Raw genomic sequence first — 22206 nt, 5'->3', positions numbered from 1 at the left:
ATGTACTTCCATGTGCAAAAACTATTGTATCATTTCATGGTAGCAGGTGACTTGGTACCTGCATAATCATGTGTATGTCGGACTTGGGTTAAAGTTGTAAGTTCTGGGGCACCTGGGTGGCTCAGTGGGTTGAGCTGCTGCCTTCGGCTCAGGTCATGATCCCAGGGTCCTGGGATCGAGCCCCGCGTCTGGTTCTCTGCTCAGCGGGGAGCCTGCTTCCTCCTCTCTCTCTGCCTGCCTCTCTGCCTGCTTGTGATCTCTCTCTGTTAAATAAATAAATAAAATCTTAAAAAAAAATAAAGTTGTAAGTTCTTTGGTGAATTCTTAAATAGCTTGAAAAACTGCTATCAATGAAAGAAAAAGAGAGAAGCAGTTCCAAGAAACAGTATATATATGAATAATGAACAATAAATGTTAAATTTTTCTTTTTTTTAAAAAAGATATTATTTATTTATTTGACAGAAATCACAAGTAGGCAGAAAGAGAGGAAGGGAAGCAGGATCCCTGCTAAGCAGAGAGTCCGATGCGGGGCTTGATCCCAGGACCCTGAGATCATGACCCGAGCTAAAGGCAGAGGCTTAACCCACTGAGCCACCCAGGTGCCCCATTAAATTTTATTTCTGAATTATTTACCATTTCCATCTCAAAACTGAGCATTTTAGATTTGGTTTCAAATATATTTCTGTTTTCTAAGGAAATGCAGTGTGATTATTTACTTTAAACTTGCTAATGGTGTGCACAATGTAAAAAGACACTGAGCTAAAGTGATAGGGAGTAAATCACTTACATGGCTTTTTAGTTACTTAGATGTGCTGATAATAACATAACGTGCTTTGTATGACTAGTTTTATATTAGGACTAATTTTCCTACAGGAATATAACACAGTGTGAAACAAATTTTTATCTCAGTTAAATCTTGCCTATTGTCTCTGTGAACCAAGTTCTAATTATGATTTTATCTGTCAGAAGGGCATTATCTCCTTGGCAAAATGAGATTGTCTCAGAATGAAGTGAAAAGCCCTTTGGGAAAATGTGAAAGAAATGTAATTAGCCTTATCTTCTTTTTTTTTTCCTCATAAAAAACATTCCCTTCATACTTATCTACCAAATTTCATTTTAGCTCTTATTTTTATGGTGAATTCCTTCCTGCAGGCACATGAAGGCCAGTGGGCTGCAGGGGCCCATGGAAATGGTGGCATGGAGACCAGAATCTGGACACATGCCTATGTGCATAATAAGAGTAGCTATCTTGGGGCACCGGGGTGGCAGTTAAGATCTGCCTTCAGCTCAGGTCATGATCCCAGGGTCCTGGGATCAAGCCCCACATCGGGCTCCTTGCTTGGCAGAGATTGCTTCTCCCTTTCCCTCTGCCTGTTGTTCCCCGTTCTTGTGCTCTCTCTTTCTGTGTCAAATAAATAAATAAATAAAATCATTTAAAAAAAAGTGTAGCTATCTTTCACAGATTTCCAATGGCTGAATATGAGTGTACAAAAATATATTAAAGTCTAATATTCAAAGTGTTTGCCTTCTGCTCCATAATAATGAATACTTCCCACTGAAAAGCTTTCTTAAGTATTTGAGCTTCTAGAAGGTGGCCTTCTTTTGTCTACTTCTTATCTCCTTCTGTCTACTATTATCTCCTCAGGCTTAAGCACCTTATAGGCATTCGCTCTACTCCTTTAGTCTACTGCCTGTTTTTTTAAAAAGGAGCTGGAAAAGATGGAGAAATCATGCTGTCTTCTGCTAGCTGACAATGTGAGGCTGTTTTTTATTAAATATTATAAGAAAATTACTATGGTAGAAATTAAAGGGTGAGCATTTTATAATCTATATAGTCTACAAGAAAAGATTACTAGGATGAGCTGAAAAGCTTTTATATTAATAGCTTTAGAACATATGACTGCATTTAACCAAGTGCTTCTGGATACATTACACAATAATTTAGAATAAACATACCTGAAACATTTATCTTATAGAGAGAATAATTTAGATTCTTGATAACATTATGGATTACTTTTTAAAACCTTGGATAGGGGCGCCTGAGTGGCTCAGTGGGTTAAAGCCTCTGCTTTTGGTTCAGGTCATGATCCCAGGGTCCTGGGATTGAGCCCCGCATTGGGCTCTCTGCTGGGTGGGGAGCCTGCTTCCCTTCCTCTCTGCCTGCCTCTGCCTACTTGTGATCTCTTTCTGTCAAATAAATAAAATCTTAAAAAAAAAAAAAAACAACCCTGGATAGATTAGAACACTCATTTTAAGTGCAATGCTAATAAAGTATTTCTAAATGTTCAGAATTAGATTAGTGGGGCTTAAAACGAGCAGAAAGATCTTTTAGTTTCTCCTCTCTGCTTCTTGGGCAAATCATGATCAGTCATGTTTTTGTTTCTCATCTTGTAGTCTGCCGACTTCCACTTTTGATTAGAGTCTCTGTCCTTGTTCAATGTCAAATTCACTTTAATTTCCTTTTTGTCACTGACATTTGTATCACTAACGTATACAGCTTCAAAAATGCACATGTAAATGGAAATCAACTTTTTTTCCTCTCATGAATTCCTGAAACACTTCCTAAAGCTATAAAAAGATTCCAAGTTATTCTTCAGATTAAAGGCTGCTTTAAAAGATGTAATTGTTTTCTCTCAAGTCTTTTTTAAAAACCACAAAAATATGTAACCCATTTAAATCACAAACATTTCAAGTGACACCTGTTTCTGATTTGTTCACATTATTTTCCACTCTCCGAAGCCCAACTGAAAACTGAAAAAAGTTTGAACTGAATGGACGGCCAGGGCAATCAAGGAACAAAATGGCATAATTTAGAAAAAAAGAAAAATCCTCTGATGAGGAGATAACATTATATAGCACTTAAAAATCTGGCTAAGGCTTTTGTACTTTGGTTGGTTGTTCCAAATCCTTCCTTCCTTGGTGCCTGGTGCACTCACAGGAAGTGTAGTGTTGATGTTGGGCACTGCCACCTCTTTAGAGGATTCTTGGGGCGATGCCATGGGGAAAGTTATAAAGCACGGACAGCGTAAATTCTCTCACCTCACCCTGCTGCCACTGTACAAGGACCCTGGTGTTCACAGTATGACAGGAGAGACAAAGGACCACTCTAGACATTTTGAGATCTGTGATCAAGTCCAACCCTTGTTCTTGATTGTTCTAGCATATTCATCTTATTATCTGTAGAATGGGTACAAACTATTGCCCTTGACATATCTGTACTGCTGCTTAAAATGAGTTAATAATTGCTTTGGAAAGACATAACTACAACGTCAATGTGTTACTCTCATACTTCAAATCTCAGTAGAAAGTTCTGCATAGGGTAAGTTCTTAACAAGCATTTGTGACAGATGATTGGGAGCGAAGGTTGTTATGGTATTTCCTTTACTTCTCCAGTCCACGTGGTCCAGTGGAGACTCTCAGGGAGGGACTGGGTAAATGGGTGTGGGACAGGTCATGGTAGTCAGGTGGTCCCATCGCCCATCCAGGTCTTGCTTCCTGGAGCACTCTTTCCATGACCTGCATCCTAGCAAGTCTTCTGTGAATCTCCCAGAGAAGGCAAATTTAATTTGGTTATTACTGATAAAGCACTCTTTTGGAGATATTATCTGATATGATTTAGGAAATGATAAAGATTGAATGTGACAGAAATTACTAAAATTCAGAGTCTTGTTAATACCTACATAATACTTTTGATTTTGACCACAAAATTGAGGGGGTTTCTTATAAAATTTTTAAGATTTATATAAGTTCTTATTTCTTTTTGATCTAATCATGCATTGCAATATAATATACCTTATTAAAGAAAAATGTCCCTTTCACATTTTTGTGTAAAGAAGGTAATATTGAGATTGATAGTTTTTTTCTTTCTACCGTCAATATACATTGTCCCAAACTCTGTTTATAGAACCTACAACCCTGTATATTGTGCTTTTATTTACATATCTGTTTCCATTGTACTAAGATATCAAAGGGAAGAGACTATATTATTTGCATTCTTCAAAGCTAGCTTATGACTGTTTTACAACAGTTGCAGACTCAAAGAATAGATCATTTAATCAATTACCCAATGTTGCCAAAACAAAAAAAATAAAATAATGCCTAATACTGGAGTAAATTTACTGAGCTCTGCTCCTATTTCATCTTCCATCTTGGCTTAATTTTGAAAAGATATTTGAAGCTATTCCCACTTAGTTTTAGAAATACAGAACATGACCGGATTTAGACATTCTTGCTCCTTCTGTAAGACTGCACCGAAAATGACTCTCAACTTTTTTCTTCTGCCTAATGGCTTTCTCTCCAGTTCTCCTACTTACAAAAGCAATGATAAATATGACCAATGGGAATGAGAAGGAAGAGAAAGCAACCAGGAGAATAATTATTAAAAAAAAAAAAAAGAAGACACTTAATTTCTCACATTCTCCTACATTGGTTTTAAGTCAAGTAGCCATAATACACATTCTGAGATTTTCTCACCTTGACAAGTCTTTCCATTGAGCATGAGTTGATAGCCAGGGGGACAGATACACTGATAGCTCCCAAAGGTATTTTTACACTCATGCTGGCAAATGTCTCTATTTTCACATTCATCAATATCTGTGCAGAAAGAAAGCAGAGTGTATAACCATGCAAAAAAAGGCAGAAACTACTGACAGAACCAATTACACACAAGTTGTTGATATACGATAGAAAAACTTCTTGGTGATTTTACACTTGTGTGTTTAAACATGCTCAGAGCTGTTTTATATCAGGATCTGTTTTTAATGAACCCAACATCAACTGTACTATTTCACAAAATATGAACATCTCTTCTGTGTAAAAGTGTATATGAGCTGAAGCCCCAAACCGGCCAATTTCTATATGAGTTAAGCAAGCCTGGAATGGCAGATGGAACAGATTTATACAAGATCCTAAACCACCAAAGTACCAAATTCTTTACAGAATAGTAGAATTTACCAAAAAGGCAGTTTCTATTGAGGTTAATTGGAACAAGGAATCTTTTTATTTTATTTAAACTTCACCTACCTCTCTCTTTTCCTACACCTGCTCCCAACATCCATGCATTGCTTTCCCATACAGAGATATCAAGTGGAGGTGTTTTTAATTTTGTGATAAGGATATTCATCAAACTTCATACATTTGTAAAGTACTAATGGCAGCAACATATCTATGGTTGATGGGACACCTTGGGCAGCTCACTTTATTTCTCAAGGTCCCAGTCAATTCTTTATCAAAGGACTCACTGACATGATCTCTCCACTGTACAGATTTGTTGGAAGGTCCATAGAGCATAATACATGGGAAAGCACTTTATCATTAAGAGCTATCTATTTGCTAGTATTAAACAAAGCCAAGAAAGTAGCAATAAATAGGAGAGGAGAATGGGTGATAATTAAACATTGCTATTTGCTTTCAGGACAAGAGATATGATTTGGAGCGCCTCAGTTTTCTTACCCCAGTTGTATTTTGCTGAGACTAATGTTAGAATTGGTTCAGAGTCCCACCAACCAGTGGGAGAATGAAAAGAGAACATGACATCAAGTGGGAGCAGGGGGCTTGTAGGGTAGAGGTTATGAGCAGACAAGGTGAAAACTTGTGACTCAGAGCAAAGGGATGTGTTCACTGTACATGTTTTGCATATGCTCAGGATGTAACTGCGGAGATTCCAAATCTGTTCATGACGAACACTCACCAAATATCTCTTACTGTTTTTACCCCACTGTGAACCAAAGCATTTATTCAACTTGTGTATTATTTTTACTTTTTTCCTTTTGCTATCTGCTTCCACACAAAATCATCCCAGCAGTGTCAGTGCTGTGGAACTCCAATAAGTCAGTTCACTCTTCCCACAGCAGGAATTTCAATGTGGCCCCAAGTGCAATTTTGGTATTCAGAAGCAACACAGTGTTCATTTCTCCTGTTAAGCTTTGGAATAATTTCCTTAAAAAGCCCAATTTTGCCCAAGTCTAATAAGGCTGCAGAGTGTTGATTTGAATCTTTTGTGAGTTGTCTATCCCAGATGGTTAATTAAAGGCATTTGGTGTTTATTGCAAGTTGCTCGTAGCATAATTCCAAAGCTGTCTGCAAATTCAGTGCAAATTTCTTTATTAGTATGAATACTACAAAATATTCACCATATTTTAAGAATTATTTCTAAAAGCCTATTAACTGCCCCCAAATAAAGTTCAAACATCCAGTAATCGACTAGATATGGAAGTTTACCTCAGATTCTCCATGATTGGTCCTCTGAAATAGTAGCTGCCTCAAGCCAATGGTTTGGGGAGGATAATTCTTATGAACATGATATTTAGTGTAATACAAACACACAGACACAGAATACATTTATAAGACTCTACTGTGAAACTGCAGAGCTTAGATAGTGATGAATAAATAGAGAATGGAGTTATTAATCAGGAATGCTTTCTTAAAAGAAATCAGCATGATGGTGTACCATGTTGGGGGTATGGTTTAACTCATGTGTCACCACATAAACAAGGGTTTTGGACAGGTAGAAGAGAAGAGCTTGTCTAAGATGAAGTCAGAGAGTAATTGGAGTAATTGGAGATGAAACCCCTTTGTGGAAATGACTATTTGGAAGAAACTTTGAAAGACATGTCAAATTTTAATTCTATCAATTAAAAAATGGTGAAGAGTTTTAACTAACAAAGAGGTCAAAATCCTGGGCATGAAAAATTACCAATGCTCAGAATGGTTTGGAGCAGGTTGAGAGTGGTGTTTGACTTCCTTGTAAGGATTGTGGAGTCCACAGGGTTAGGAATTCAGCAGTGTTTGACCATATGGACTAAAGGTAGAGAACTGCTGATGAAGGCATTAATGTTTGAAATTCAAGGGTAAAAGGAATTAGCTTTGCCAACAGTTCTAAGACCGATCGTAGGGAGAAGGTTTCATGTGCATCATATTAACCTTCAGGTACATCAAGACCGGTAGAGAGAAAAGCTCTGGGAAAGTATAGACTGAAGGAGAAAAGTTTAAAGCTAAAGAATCCAGTGAGTTGGGGGTCCAGCTGATAAAGGTTTTGAGAGTCTGGGTCCATGAAGAGTGATTAAGGGAGCACGTCTGAGACGATAATGATGCGAAGCAACGCTTGGGGTGAAGAGTAGAAGAAAAATGGTAATTAAAGTCAGAAAAAGACATTTTTTTAAATGTTTATAAGAAATGTGTAACAAATATATAGGCAAGAATAAGGGAAGTTCAGAATACTTAAGAAAAACGCAAGAAAATGAAGTTGGAGTAGAGGTCTTAAAATTTAAACAAAATTTCTTTCTTTCTGCCTTCCTCCCTCTCTTCCTTGCTTTCTTCTGTCATCTAACCAAAAGTGGGGCTAATTCGTGTTTGCTAATTTCTCTTGGCACATAGCTCAATGGCATGCAAACTGTGGACGCTCACAGAAAATTGAATTAAATGAATGACAGATGGTAATGTTTGCAACTTAACTGAAAACAAAGTCTCAATTATTGAGTTGGAAATTACACTTCACTTTTGCAAACAAATTAAATTGTAGATGAGTTTAGATAAAGATATCGAAAGCACATATTTTAGAGAAATGAAAGCAACTTAATTTTGTCCTGGCTCACATTATCTTTTCAGTGATTTCCGTATATACAAAATAATCAAACTGAGAAATTCCACAGGGAGTGTGGGTCAACAGTCAACACCATTTTGGTTGTCCCATAGAATAAGCAGTTGATGGAGTCACTGAAAGTTTCACTTTTAACTCATTGCTTTGGCATCAACCAGGTAAAGCCATAATCTGGCAATACTCATATTTTCTTTTTTTAGTAAAAAAAAAGGTATTCTGAATGCCACTGAAATTTATTTCCACGTAGCATTAGATTTAATAACACTTTCAGGAGTGATCAAAAGAGAGGAACTGTCAATACAAAACAATGTATTATCAGAATGTACACATGCAAATTCATCATTTATTTGAATAAATTTTGTCATAGTTTTAGGTGCCCGAATAAATGCCTTGGAACTCTGAATCAACCCAGAGCTGAGATCAGAGGTAGTTCATAGCACCCAGACAACCACAGGTGCGGTGTCTATGCTTAGATTCTGGCCCATAAACGAGCCCACCGGAAGGAAATGTAATATGGCTGACATTTACCTACACATGTGTCATGGCTCGCCTCAGAGCCTTCAGGGCAAGTTTTCCTAATAGTCCTTCTAGTCCTGGAGAGAGATGTTCTGCTGTTTCTATACTCTGAGTAGGAGCTGTAGAGATGGGAGTATTGTCTGTAATGCTGTTGAGGTTGATAGTTGTTTCTCACAGAGGAGAACCGTGCAAGGTTATAGCTACTGTACTGAGTGCCATAATTAGGTAGCCTCTCCAATCCAGCGCAAGATTTCCCGTCCCCTAATAAATGTTGTCCTGGTGGACAGATACACTTGAAGCTGCCGGGGGTGTTGGCGCACTGATACGCACAAGGCTTAGGCACTTGTTCACATTCATTAATGTCTGCTCGTGTGCCATGATACATAAAAAAGAGAAAAAAAAACACATACATATACACACAAAACACAGGAATCAAGAAATCAGTCTCTGGAACAAACTGAAGACATTACGTTACCCTCCAAAGCTATGAATACAGTAATTTCTCCATTGTTGTGAACTTTAGAGAAAGCTTTAATCATGCATTCATGAACGTATAGAAAGGTTCTAGGACTTCTCCTAAAGACTGCTTCTTGTGGTCAGTAGAAACATAAAGGGTCAAATGGGAAAATGTGGTCTTGAATCTAGAAAAACTAGAGTTCAAAGCTAATGCAGATCTTAATTCTGTTGGTGGAGGGAAGGACTCAATCACATTTCTAGTTTGAGTTTTATTACGACATTCTCACTAGTACTGCCAATCTTTCATACAAACACAAGCTTCAGATGGGATAATATTGGTATAACTACTAACATTTTTCTTTTATTTCTTTTGAATCAATAATTATTATGTAATAATCAAGCTAAGCACATTTTCCACAAAAATGTAAAGAGTAGGAAACTAAGAATTATTTCTTACTAAGATATAAACTCAAAAGTCCATAAAATTTTTTAAAAAGTTATTTTTCTTCCAATACCTAGGTCAACATACAGTATACACTCCCAACTTTTCCTGTAAATTGGAAAAGCAAATGAAAACCAGAAAACAAAACCAAATTCTCTAATTCATTACCACAGTGACATAAAAGACAGCAATATGAATAAGCAAAATAGAAGTAGTAAATTTTGTTTTAAAAATTATTTTAGTAGGCAAAGGTTAAAATTAACATTTTAAATCTCTTTAAGGCAATGGCTCTACCTTCTTCATTGATGTATTTCCCAGTCCAAGGTCTGACATTCAACTTCAAGTCAAATTAGTGAACAAATAAACATATTTCATTCTGCTAGGTCACCGCTATGACTAATCAAGATGTACAATACCTAAACAAAACACTAAAATGCTATGTTATGCACTTCTGCTATTGGAGAGTATTTATTTTAAAACCGTTTCTAGTAATTGTATTATTTTCAACATTTGCTCTGTGCAAAGTACTAAGCTAGGGGCTACATAAAGACAGAACTAAGTCTTTATGAGAGAATTTGTTATAAACTGTTGTTAAGACAACCAAGGAAACTAATTTTAAAAGCACAGTATGCAAACTGGAAGCCAGTATGTAAAGCCCACACCATTTTTTCTTTTTTTGCACCATCCTTAAATATTCCAGGGGAATATAATTTCATAGGTTGGTTTCAGATTTTGATTATTCAGCGCATTAATTAAAAAGAAGTATATGGTTACCTTCTTACAGATCTCTTCTAATTGTCCATTACCTGCCTTATTTACATTTAGTTATAACTAAGATAGAAATAAACTGGCTATTGGGAGAACTGAGTGAGCTTCTTAGCACAGGAAAAGGCACATAGTAAGCACTAAATGTATGATAAAGGAATAATTATCAATTTATTTAAATTGTGCATTGACATTTTAATCCCTCACATCTAAACCTTTGTATTACATTCAATTATGCTTCACATTCAACTAGAATGTATCTGTGCAAACATCCACGCCATGCACATAGAGAGATCATCGATAAGAGAACCTTCATAATTAAGTCATCATGGTAATATATTGTCATCTCACTCTGATATGTGTAGTGTATAGTAAGCACTATGTAAATGGTGATTACTATCATGTTAAATGCCAGTGCAAATGGAACTCCATATGAAATCTTTAAGAAGTAATTCGAATTATGTTATAAATTACTTAAACCAACTTACACATTTTCTAATTGTTCCAAGAAAACGTTTGAGATGGGAGAGTGGTCTAATCAAGTTGATAAGGCTAACTAATCACATTAGGAGCTTTATTATTCAGTAAGAGTTGCTGGTAACTTACCCATACAGGGTCTTCCAACTCCTTGAGACCGGAAACCTCTGGGACATACACAGCGATAGCTGCCTCTTGTATTCTCACATATCTGGTTATATCTGCACTGATGGGTCCCATCTTTACATTCATCAATATCTACAGACACAGAGGCAATAAAAAGTAATAACACTTCCTCTCTCAAAACTAAATTCCTTATATTTAAAATGAACAGTCTTTAGAATCGTCAACGGTTGCATTTCTCACCATGTGACTGAGACCTGGGTTCGAGTTCTAACTCTGCCACTTATTAACTGGTTCCTTTTCCTTCTCTCGTGGCCTACTATGGAAAGGGCTTGGTTCTCAGCTTTGTAGCCCTCTTCTCTCTACTCCCTCCACCTCTGGATGTCTTATTTATACTGGTGACTCTAGTAAGCTTGTTGATGTAGACTTACAGCATTGTGTCTTATCTACAACCCCACATTTCTAGCTGTTTGGCTGGTCCTCTCCATGTCCATCTTTTACCACATGTCCTCAGTATGTGTTTGTTTTTAAGATCTTATTTCTTTATTTGAGAAAGAGAGTACACAGAGAAAAGAGAGAGAGAAAGAGAAAGAACAAGCAGGGGTGGGGATATAGGGGCGGGAGAAGCAGACTTCCTGCTGAGCAGGGAGCTGGATGTGGGGCTCATTCCCAGGACCCTGGGATCATGACCTGAGCTGAAGGCAGATGCTTATCCCACTGAGCCACCAGGTACCCAGGAAGGATGAATTTTAATCTGTTTTCTCCAAGCCCAGCCCCTTTCCCCTTCTATGGGACTCTCTTTTCTTTTTCTACCATGTCCACCTATTATTACCATTCCATTCAAGGCAATATTTAATGCGATCACTACCATGACATCTATTAGATATGATCACTCTTTCAAGTGCTCTCATACAATTTCATTTGTTTCTCTTTTATGGCATTTCATTCTCCTTTGTATTATAGGTTTTTTATTTTCTTTTGGTGAGGAAAGTAGAATTAGCCAACCTGCTCCAGCAGATTGTAGGGACATGAAAGGAGGAATGCTATCTGTTTCATTTTTGTTTTATAGTTCTGCTAACTAAGGCAGACTGGCACAGAAAGAATAGATACGGGGAGAATATAATTTATTTGTCTGGTCATTGATTTGACATTGATAGAATATTTAGTTCTAAAATAAAATACCTTGAACTTTAAATAAATATGTATAAGCTTTTCTTAACCACCTGTGAAATTAACATATAGACACTGAATTTCAGAGACATAATGTGAGATAATTTATGTGGATATTAAACTGTGTAAAGTGAATGTGTAATTGATGGGAGCTCAAAATGGTAATAAACTTCCATGGTGAGCTTCCATTTCTTGGTATAGAGCCTGGGATCCCACAGCTCAAACACACTAGAAGGTGGGAGTAAAAAACCTGTGAGAAAAGAAAAACTTCCTTGTGAGATTAAATGTACTTTAATTATTAGTTTAAAAATGGATCCCTTCAAGTTGAGAGGCAACATGGGGGGTTTGGGGCGTAGGAAAGGGAAAAATGAAACAAGATGGGATCGGGAAGGAGACAAACCATAAGAGACTCTTAATCTCACAAAACAAACTGAGGGTTGCTCGGGGGAGGGGGTAGGGAGAGGGTGGTGGGGTTATGGACATTGGGGAGGGTATGTGATATGGTGAGTGCTGTGAAGTGTGTAAACCTGGCGATTCACAGACCTGTACCCCTGGGGCTAATAATACATGATATGTTAATAAAAAAATAAAATTTAATTAAAAAAATGGATCCCTTCCTTGGTATGTCAAATAGATCTCAATCACTGAAATAGCCATACACTCACCAATGCAGGTTCCGTTTTCAGCCTTGGTCATTCCGTTGGGACAAAGATCAATGCACTTATAGCCCCCGCGGGTGTTCTTACAGTGCTGGTCTGGTCTGCACACGTTCTGCCTACATTCATTCACATCTTGATAAAAGAACAAAGGTTATGAAGATTGAGAAAATGATTTCTTCTGCTTTTCCACAGAAATCATACCTTGGGATTTTAAGGATAGATGTTAATTATATAATTACTATGTGAGGGTAAAATGCTTAAAGTCAGTAACAGTAACAGACTATTTTTAAAACAGAAGGATAAAAATATAAAAAAAATTAGTCCATATACCTGGTAACCATACCAACCACCACTTCTTAGAAAAATCAATAAAAAAATGTGTAAATATGTATGTGAAAGTCTGTGTGTGTGTGTGTATGTATCTTTATATATGTAATCATATGCATTATGCTTCAGTGAAAAAATATAGTAAATAAAATAGGGAAATGCTAAAAAATTGCTATGTAATTGGAAAATGAAACCTGTAAAGGATATCATTTGCTTCAATTTTGGTTTTGCGTGGATTACATACATGAAGGATAGAGGTATCCTATGTATGAATCCAGCCCAGGACACAGCATATGGATTAGATCAAATACCTAGAAATTATAAAGATGTCATTGCTTTGAATTTAAAGCCCTTTTCTTACCTATGCATTTTCTGCCTTTGAGCTGATACCCAGGTTCACATCCACAATGAAAACTTCCTATGGCATTGAAACAGCGGTGGTGACAGGGGCTGGATTCTTGACATTCATTAATATCTGTTAAATAAAATGAAACTTTTTATTATATTTTGTTAGGAAACTTGGGTTAATTTATTTCAGATGTCTAAGATTTTGATGATCTTTTATCATCATCATGTTTAAGATCTTTCCTAAAATGAATCCAATACAATTGTTTTCATGTGATATGTCAGATAATTGATTAGATTAACTGCTGGAGACCGTATCTCTCTTCACAGGTAGACATTTCCTCGTGACTTGGAACTTTGTGGATGAAAGTAGTCCTCTACTTTAACTATCCTACCAGATGGGTCCCATGTCTGGTTCTAGGAAGTTTCAGCCCTGGAATGTTGCTGACAGACTAGAACACTGAAGATGGGGGGGCGGGTGAGCCAAGGTCTTGGGCAGTATCCTTTGTAATTGGCCTTTCTTCCCCATTTTCGCTGCTGTTAGCCTGATATAGATCTTGACCACTTTGTGCCTGACACCAGCAACTTTAGCATTTTTTCCGTGTCCACAGTTATTGCCGAATTAATCTTCCCAACACCTATGGGGCATAGTATAATACAAAAAAAAAAAAATGCAAGCATGAATTTCCCAAATTCGTGAGCATTTGCCTGTTTTTTGTTTGTTTGTTTTGTTTTGTTTTTGTCTTTTTTACACATCTGGTATTGACAGCTGGTGTCAGGAAGATGAGCCTTATCAGTTCACCTGGTGTGGTGGTTAAAGTGTTTTTTAAAGTCCCCCCACTTTTAAAAAACCTTTTGCATTTGCCTGTTTTATGTACCTTTTCCAAAACTCTCCTTCCTTCTAGTCCCATAGGAAGAGAGAACTTTTCTCCCATGTAAGAAAAGTCTCTCTGTTTGAGTGTTTGAGTTCTGAAGCCCATCTCCTCCTTCCTCACCAAGATGAGGACTGTGGTCCATTGATAATTCTCTCCGTGTTTGCATTTTTAAAGTCCTTGGTCCTTATGGTCATCTTTCCCATAGTCCTACAGACACAATCCAGTCTTTCCTACCCTAACATAATCCCTCTCTCAGGTCTGTACTCAAGTTCCTTCTCCTTCTCTACTGTTCTACTCATTCTTTTCAAATCCTCCAAAGCAACAATTACCATACTTAGGCTCTCCACATCCCCCTCTTACATTCCCAGACTCAGACGATTGCCTGTGTCTTATTTTGTACTTGTTTTCTATTTGAGCTCTTTAATTTTTTTATTTTGAAAAAAAAATGTTTCAAGTTTTTATTTAAATTCCAGTTAGTTAACAAACTGTAATATTAGTTTCAGGTGTATGAGCTCTTTTAATCTTTCAAAATCTACATGTTACTACAACTGCATACATTTTTATACTTAAAAAATATTTTCTTAGTGTAGCTTTTTCTTCTTTCTTTTTTCTTGGCTTTCTTTATTGCTTTTTACCTTCTTGCCCACCAAAGCCAGTCTGCACTGACAGCCTAGTATAAATATTAACATATCTCTACATATGTATCTCTATGTAAATATATAAATCCATTGCCTTTATCTTTGGTTATTGATTGTTTTCTGGCCACATAATCTTTTCCACACAAGCTATGTACACTTTCTACATCTTGGTGTTCTCACTGAACAACTCAGCAAGGAAACAGTTGAGCTGCATCCCATTCTTTATAATGGCTGCACGATGGTTGATGGTGTGAATGTAGCATAATTCATTCTCTCTTTCTATATTGATAGGCCTTCAGTTTTGTATCCACCATTTCTGCCTCTAGGAAAAAACCCTGATAGAAGCTTTATTCATAACTGTTAAAATCTGGAAGCACCAGGATATCCTTCAGTGGCTGAATGGATTAATAAATACAGTACATTAATACAATGGAATAATATTTAACACTGAAAAGAAAAGAGTGATCAACCCATGAAAAGATCTGGAGGAAACTTACATTCATATTATTGAGTGAAAAAAGACAATCTGAAAAGGCTACAAGTTACTTGACATTCTGGAAAAAGTAAAACAATGGAAACAATGAAAAACTCAGTGGTTGCCAGAGGTTGGGGGAAGTGAGGGATGAAAAGGCAAAGAGCAGAGGATTTTTAGGGGAAACTGTTCTTATGATACTCTAATACAGGATAGATGTTATTATTTGTCAATAATCATAGAATGTACACCAAGAGTGCATCTTAATGTAAATGATGACCTTTGGGTGATAATGATGTATCAAGGTGGGTTCATCCTTGGTAAGAAAGAATTTTGCCACTCTGGGGCAGCATGTTGATAGTAGGAGATGCTGTGCAAGAGTTAGGGCAGAGAGTATATGAGAAATTTCTCTACTTTCCGCTCCATTTTGCTGTAAATGTGAAACTTCTCTAAAAAAGAGTCTGTTAAAAATCCTGCAATAGGGCACCTGGGTGGCTCAGGTCCTGATCTCTGGGTCCTGGGATTGAGCCCCACATTGGGTCCCAGCTCAGCAGGGAGTCTGCTTCTCCCTCTCCCTGCCACTTGTGCTCTCGCTTTCTCAAGTGGCTAAATAAAATATTTTTAAAAACCCTACAATAAATATCTGGTAGTCTTATGTACTGAAGTTTAATGAAACAGACTCTATTAAGATCGTGCTGTATAATCTCATCCTTCAAATATAATAGGCAAATACTTTTCAAAACCACTGTGCTATAAATATTTCAAAATAGCCTTGGACTATTACATCTGAAAACCTTATCAAGAAGCTCATTCTATAAAATGGAGTTTACATTAAATGATACAAAAGGCAGAGGGTCTTCATTCTTAGCATAATGAAGATAAAGGGAGGAACTCCATTTTTATACCTTGGCAACTCAGCCCATCAGAGGTTCTTCGAAAGCCAATTCCACAACGGACCACACAGCGATAGGATCCGATAGTATTGTCACAGTCCTGACCAGCGTGGCAGATGTGTCCGCCTAAAGCACACTCGTCGACATCTGCAACAAAATGAGTCACTCACCTAAGGCGGGGTGAAGAACATCCACCCAAGAACCAGGGATAAGAGAAACAATAAAATGATACTTGAAAATATATGAGAGCAAGAATGCTCAATCATTTGGTGGAGTCCTGGCAGGGGGTTATGTTGATGACAAGCACGTAGGAGCCTAATGTGGTATCTTTGCACACTACGGTAACCGCTAAACCACCGAAAATTAATTATGTGGCTTTAAAAAAGTTACTTCTCCTATCTGACACTCAGTTTTCTTATCTGTAAAGTGAGGATAAGACCTGTCTCTCAGCATTACTTTGGAAATCAAAGGAAATAATGTACACAAAGTGCTCAGTCGTGCCAGACATTCCACAATGTTAATCCTCGCCGCCCCCAGACCTTACACTCTGTCTCTGTTTTGCATTTAGAAGGGTGTCTGCTCAGACACAGAGGGAGAAATCCTTTCTTCTTTTCATCATTTTAAAATTTACTTATAAACCAGATTCTCACACAATTCTAATTTGGAAGTCTATGCGGAGTCTGATAGAAAGTGTTTTTTGAGGTGAGGAAATGGGCAAAATGGGTGATGAGGAGGGGGAGGTGTGGGCTCTCGGTTGTGCAATGAATAAGTCAAGGGAGTTCAAGACACGGCATGAAGAACAGCATCAGTGATACTGGACGGCGTACTGGCGCACTGGGACAGTCGGTAGCCAGGCTTGTGGCGAACACAGTACAGTGTATACACTTGTCAAATCACTCAGTTGTGCCCCTTAAAATAATGTAACATTATGTGTTCACTTTACTCAAAAACAAAGCACTTTTTTTTAATGTTCCCAAAGTGTTACCAGGATTATGCAATTTACTTAAATTCTTTATAACTTCTTTATTTCTTAGTTTTGTCACTGTAAAATGAACGCGATGCTGGTCCTGCCTGTCTCTCTTCAGGGGGTGGTGGGGGTGGAATGAGTGGCTGCAGGTCTCCCGGCTTGGGTAGCGCCCCTCGTGAAGGGAGTTGTGGCAGCAGATCTCAGGCGGCCTGATGATCTGTTTATTGCCAGCGTGGGGGCAGAAAGAGTACGCGAGAACAGCACTGTTCTACCGCCCTTTTCCTGGGCCAGAGCTTTCTGTGACCATTGCCTGACTGGGGCTACCTTGACAAGTCCTTCCATCCGCGGCTATGGTGAGGCCCTTCAAGCAGGAGCAGTAGTAAGTTCCCACTGTATTGTGGCAGATCTGGGAGCAGGGACTCCCCGCTGCACATTCATCTTCATCTGAAACAAGAAACAAAGGGACCCATGAGTGTGTTATTCCCTGGCTTTCTAGAAGTCATTAAAGGCCATGATAATAGCTGTTCATAGAACAATTGCTCACAGAGGACAATGCATCGAATCGAATGTAACAGAAAATGCTCTAAGCGCCACAAAATAGAAACGCTAAATAAAAATTAACTTTGGGTCCCCAAATTATCTTTGATACTGACTAGATGTTTAGTTTAATTCTAAAATAACAAGATGACAGCTAAGGTACAATGACCATTTCCTGTACTCTAAACGTTTTTTACCTACCTTAACTCATTCTTCGTAACGTTCCTAGGAGACAGACATTTTTAGTACCATCCCCATTTTGCGTGATAAAATTGAAGAAAAAAGAAGTTAAGGAAATTGCCCAAGGTCACACAGGTCATTAGTGGCAGAGCTGAACTTTGAACCTGGACAGTACAGCTTCTAAAGATCACTTTTCTACCACTATATACTACATTATATCACCTACTAGGGAAAGGAAGGCTCTGGGTGTGCAAATTGAGCTACTCTAGGCATTTGCTCAGCTGCTTACTTATCTGTGACTCTCCTGTACTGGTACTTGGATGGGGTGAGTCTGGCTTAGTCAGTAGTCCTTGGTGCAGGGTGCTGCCCTGTCCTCTAAGCGTTAGGGTTAGGTGACTTAGAGTTGGATTATTATTGTGTTTTATATCCATGGCAAGTAAATGACCAGACGGCATCCAGTGTTTTGTCCCTGTGCCCATTCCACCTCTCTACTTAGGATCCCTGACACACTTGATTGTGGTCAAATTGAAATTAAACTTCAAATTAAATTTAAATCTAGCTCTGACACTTGCTAGCTGAGTGATCTGAGGCATCCCACTCAACTTCACATCTCAACTTCCTCGCCTATAAAATGGGACACTTCTAAGCCTGTTGTGATACTTAAGAATCTAGCAAAACGGCAATAGATATCCGTTAAATGGATTCCATTCCTAATTCTTTTTTATAAAAATAAAAATGCATTATTTCTGTTCTTACCAGCACAAAAGGGTCCAACCGAGTCTAAGGCAAATCCCGAGGGGCACTGATTACTGCGATCTCCTACCACAGAGAGAAAAGCCAAATTAACGGGCTTGTTAGAATGTTAGCACCTTGTTTCTTTCCAGGACACTCTTCCCTGGGAAGAGATGCCAAAGATGGAACACATCACGCAACATATGCAATAGGTGAAAACAAGCAGGAATGGAAAACTTTTCCTGTTCCCCAACCAAGAACTAAAAAAAATGAATCAGAGTCCACATTGTTGGCAAGCAGCCATTGGAAACAGATTTTGTTTATATTAATAAAAAAATGAAATAAAACTGTTCTGTGATAATGAAAAAAGGATCCAAGATAAATGTGTACGCCAGGCATAACCACAGGCAAAGTCCTGTTCCTCTAGCCATTATTTACTCTGTCTGTTCTAGAGTTAGGAGCACTATTTTCAAGCCACTTAAAATAATTTACGCCAGTGAAAACCAGAAGCTCTAATGAAGAAACCCTCTCCTTTTGTGGATCTCCTCCACTTGCAACTTGCAAGCAGCTGGGTCAAAGTCCCCTACGTGTGACCAAGTGTTTTCCTTTCCTGTGTATCCAAGCAAGGGCTAATGGGTGTACTGTGATAGAACAGATTTAAGTTAGATGTCAGAAACAAACACATTAACAAGAATAAATAAGCTAGTTAGGAAATCTCTCTCCTTAGAAAGTAATTCTGCCTTGACTGGTTTAAGCAATTTAGCTAATATTTTTCAAATATTATTGACCTGTAAAAACTTAAATAAAATGCCTTTTGAGTTACCAAAGCAATATGTGTGTGCACACACGCTCAAACACACAAACTAAAAGATAAGCATTAATACAGTAAATTTCTTTTGAAGGAAATTTTATTTAATTCACATCGTATGTTCAGTTCATATTCAATCTCTCAGAAATTATCTTTGATTTTCTTTCAATTCTAAGTGCATAAAACTGTGCTTGTTTTTTTATTATTGCTTCAGATACTTTTCATAGAGGGAGTCCAGGCATTAATTTTTCAAATTCATTTTACTTTGGAGAGTTTCTGATAACAATATTGTTTGAGCTTTGCTGAGGACATGAAACTGTTCAAAACAGTTTTATATATCTATGTATTCGGAGAATGTAAGAAACACTACTCCAGTGAAAATCTGACTAAAACGGCAAGTCCAATTTGCTCTTTTTAGGTAACCAAACTGCCTGAAACCTTGACAAGAAAGCAGAGGTTCCTGATGCATTTCTACCCTGAGTATAAAAATGACCCTGAAGACAAAACAAAACAACAACAATGACCCTGAGAGCATGTGTTTTCCTATACCTGCAAGAAAATGGGAAGAAGATGGATGAGATAGAAATGTCCAGCCTGTCTAGCTATCTAGTTATTGGATGGTTTCTGTGTGTCACACAGGGCTGCGAGCTTCCTGCACTTTATTTCATTCAAAGCTTGCAACATGAGGAATTTGAGACAGAGATTATGTAAATTGCCTAAAGTCGGAACTAATATAAACCAGAGCAAAGAGTTAGATGCAAGTCTGTTTTAATCCTGAACTCAAGAATACAACTCAGGTGGTCATTTTAATTCATGCTTCAGTTTTATTTATTTACTGATTCATACATTCCTTACCACAACCAGTAAGTTGTATAGGGCACTGTGTTGGAGGCTATAATTGTGGGAAAAAATGTGTCATATAATAAGTTATTATCTGATAGTAGTTTTATATTTTGGATTCTCAATGGGGGAGATGTCATCTATCAGGGTAACATTTGGGATGTTTTGCAGAAATACTTTGGTTGTTTTGATGATAGAGAGGTCTATTAAAATTTGGTGAGGGGGCAGAACCTGGGGAAGTTTTATCACCCTGCAATGTGTGGGATAATGATGCAAGATGAAGATTTGTCCCTTGCCTTGAAAGATTTTCATATAATTGTCAAAGCCTAGAACCTATCTCGTGCATATTAAACATTTTTTGTGTGATTCAAATATACAATGAATTTTCCAGGAATGCAACCATCTTATAAATTGATGACTGGTTGTACACTGTTTTACTCCATACATTACCAAGAATTACTAAATGTTAAAAAAAATCATATCAGAGATCTATATATAGGTTCAGCCATTATGAATCCTTCTCTAATATCTTCTAGTATAGTAATGTCTAAAGATTTTCATATTGAAATACAATGCTGAGTGGTTATTGTTTTCATATTTCTAACAATGATAACTGGGAAATAGTAACTCATTATTTTAGTCTATATTTCTTTTGCTTGTTGATGAAGTTAGATAGTTTTTCACATTCATTTTGTCATTATTATTTCTTCCTGTTCATAGGAATTTCCTGTTCACAGCCTTTATGTATTTTTTATTGGGTGTTGTCTTTTTCTTATTGATTTTTTTACAGTGCTTTTTATTATTTTTTTAGCAAGATCTACACCCATGTGAGGCTTGAACTCATGACTCCAAGATCAAGAGTCACATGTTCTCCTGACTGAGCCAGCCAGGTGCTCTATCTTAATGACTTTTAAGGGCCTTGTACATATTAAGGTTATTTATAGTTATCTATAATACGTAAAGCAGATATTCTTTCTTGGTGTATATCTTAGCTTCTCAATTTTGTCATTGTCTCCTATCAAGAAGTTTTAAAAAATGTATTTGTAGTTAAATTTATCTTTCTGTTATTGTTTCTGATGTTTTCTTGATTAATTTGTAAGATATAAATGTATTTTATAATTTTATTTTTAAAAATAAATCCATTTTATTTTAAAGATGTGAAATTAAAAAAAAAAATTATATTGATTCATGTTTGTGAGTTGACTTGACCAGCAGTTTCCAAATGCCTGTGTGCAGATTAGATAAATTAGGATCATTTAGGGGCTGTGTTAAAAATACAGACTTCCAGACCCTACCTAAGACTAGCTAAGCCAAAGCCTTTGTGCCTAGAAATATGAACTATCATCAAGCTCTTTAGGTGATTCTAACTGCATTATAACCATAGCTCTAGACTAGACCCAATACAGAGAAGAGAGAACATGCCGGTTAAGCAACCAAGAATGCAAGCTTGCCCCCTGGTGGTCACTTAAAAAAGAAATTGGAAGTACCCAATTGTAATTCACAGGAACCTTAACAAATGTGCACAGGTATCAGATGTAATTCATAAAATCATAGTATCTAAGAATAGTAAGGGGTTATAAGTGTCCTAGAGTGTGTTTCTGTCTATTGCGGGATCCAGATTCCCAAAATAAACTGTTACAGATCTTCAAGTAGTTCAGGCTTAGAGAATTTACATGACTGAATAAAAAGTGTACGTGTTTTTCAAAATAATTTTAATTCTTCTTGCTCGAGAGGGTGTAGACTCATTTTTAACCACAGTATTATGCAAAGTTGTCTTCTTTTAATTATATGGAGTACCGGAAAATAGAAACAGAGGCTAGACCTGAAAAGTGGGCATTGCTGAGCAAGAGAAACAGAACTCTTCATTCCAGTGGCTCTTTTCCTTTGTCCCAGTGACCTGAACATGTGTGACAACAGTAAAATGAGGACGTGGTAGCTAGCAACATGGGAGTGAAGGTCATGTGGGGCTAGGGACTCTACAGGCTCTGAGGCTTCAGGAATCTGCGATCATCTAAAAAATTGTGAACATGTTTTCCTAGATGACCATGGCCTCAAATTTAGTGATGTGGTTCCGACAGGTGTCGATGAAGAACACAGAGCTCGAATGTGCCCCAGTTGATGAAAGCAAGAGTATACGTGAAAATGAGTTTTTTTTAGTGTATCTGCTGAGCATGATAAAATAAAATGATGCTACTTATTATCTACTTGGATCTATTTTAGGAAAGCCAGTGCATAGCAAAGGCCAGTATGAATCATTTTAACTGTATTCATAGGAGCCTAAAGTTCAAAGTTAAAGTTATTCAAATACTTAGCGTCCATAACATAATCACATGCAAGTCTCCAGTAGCATCAACACTTCATGGAACACGGGATGCTGACTGTTTGGG

At 37.3% G+C, this 22206-nt stretch overlaps 1 protein-coding gene across 2 annotated transcripts in view; it reads right to left on the bottom strand.

The window, feature by feature from the left end:
- The window catches only part of HMCN1 (hemicentin 1), a 485682-nt gene that overhangs the window by 5263 nt on the left and 458213 nt on the right, over positions 1-22206 (bottom strand). The window contains exons 98-105 of one of the 2 annotated variants that reach the window (XM_004767964.3): positions 18196-18258; positions 17047-17166; positions 15768-15902; positions 12894-13007; positions 12212-12337; positions 10383-10511; positions 8126-8476; positions 4474-4593 (exon numbers count right to left, since the gene is read on the bottom strand). In XM_004767964.3, the coding sequence (XP_004768021.1) occupies positions 4474-4593; positions 8126-8476; positions 10383-10511; positions 12212-12337; positions 12894-13007; positions 15768-15902; positions 17047-17166; positions 18196-18258 (1158 nt within the window). The remainder of the gene's footprint in view (positions 1-4473; positions 4594-8125; positions 8477-10382; positions 10512-12211; positions 12338-12893; positions 13008-15767; positions 15903-17046; positions 17167-18195; positions 18259-22206) is intronic. The other variant, XM_004767965.3, reaches the window with a different exon arrangement.

This window comes from Mustela putorius, unplaced genomic scaffold (assembly GCF_011764305.1).
Source record: "Mustela putorius furo isolate JIRA1106 unplaced genomic scaffold, ASM1176430v1.1 tig00537335_pilon_pilon_pilon, whole genome shotgun sequence".
Taxonomy (NCBI): domain Eukaryota; kingdom Metazoa; phylum Chordata; class Mammalia; order Carnivora; family Mustelidae; genus Mustela; species Mustela putorius.
The sequence above is the reverse complement of the archived record's forward strand: the minus strand, read 5'-3'. Positions and strand labels throughout refer to the sequence as shown.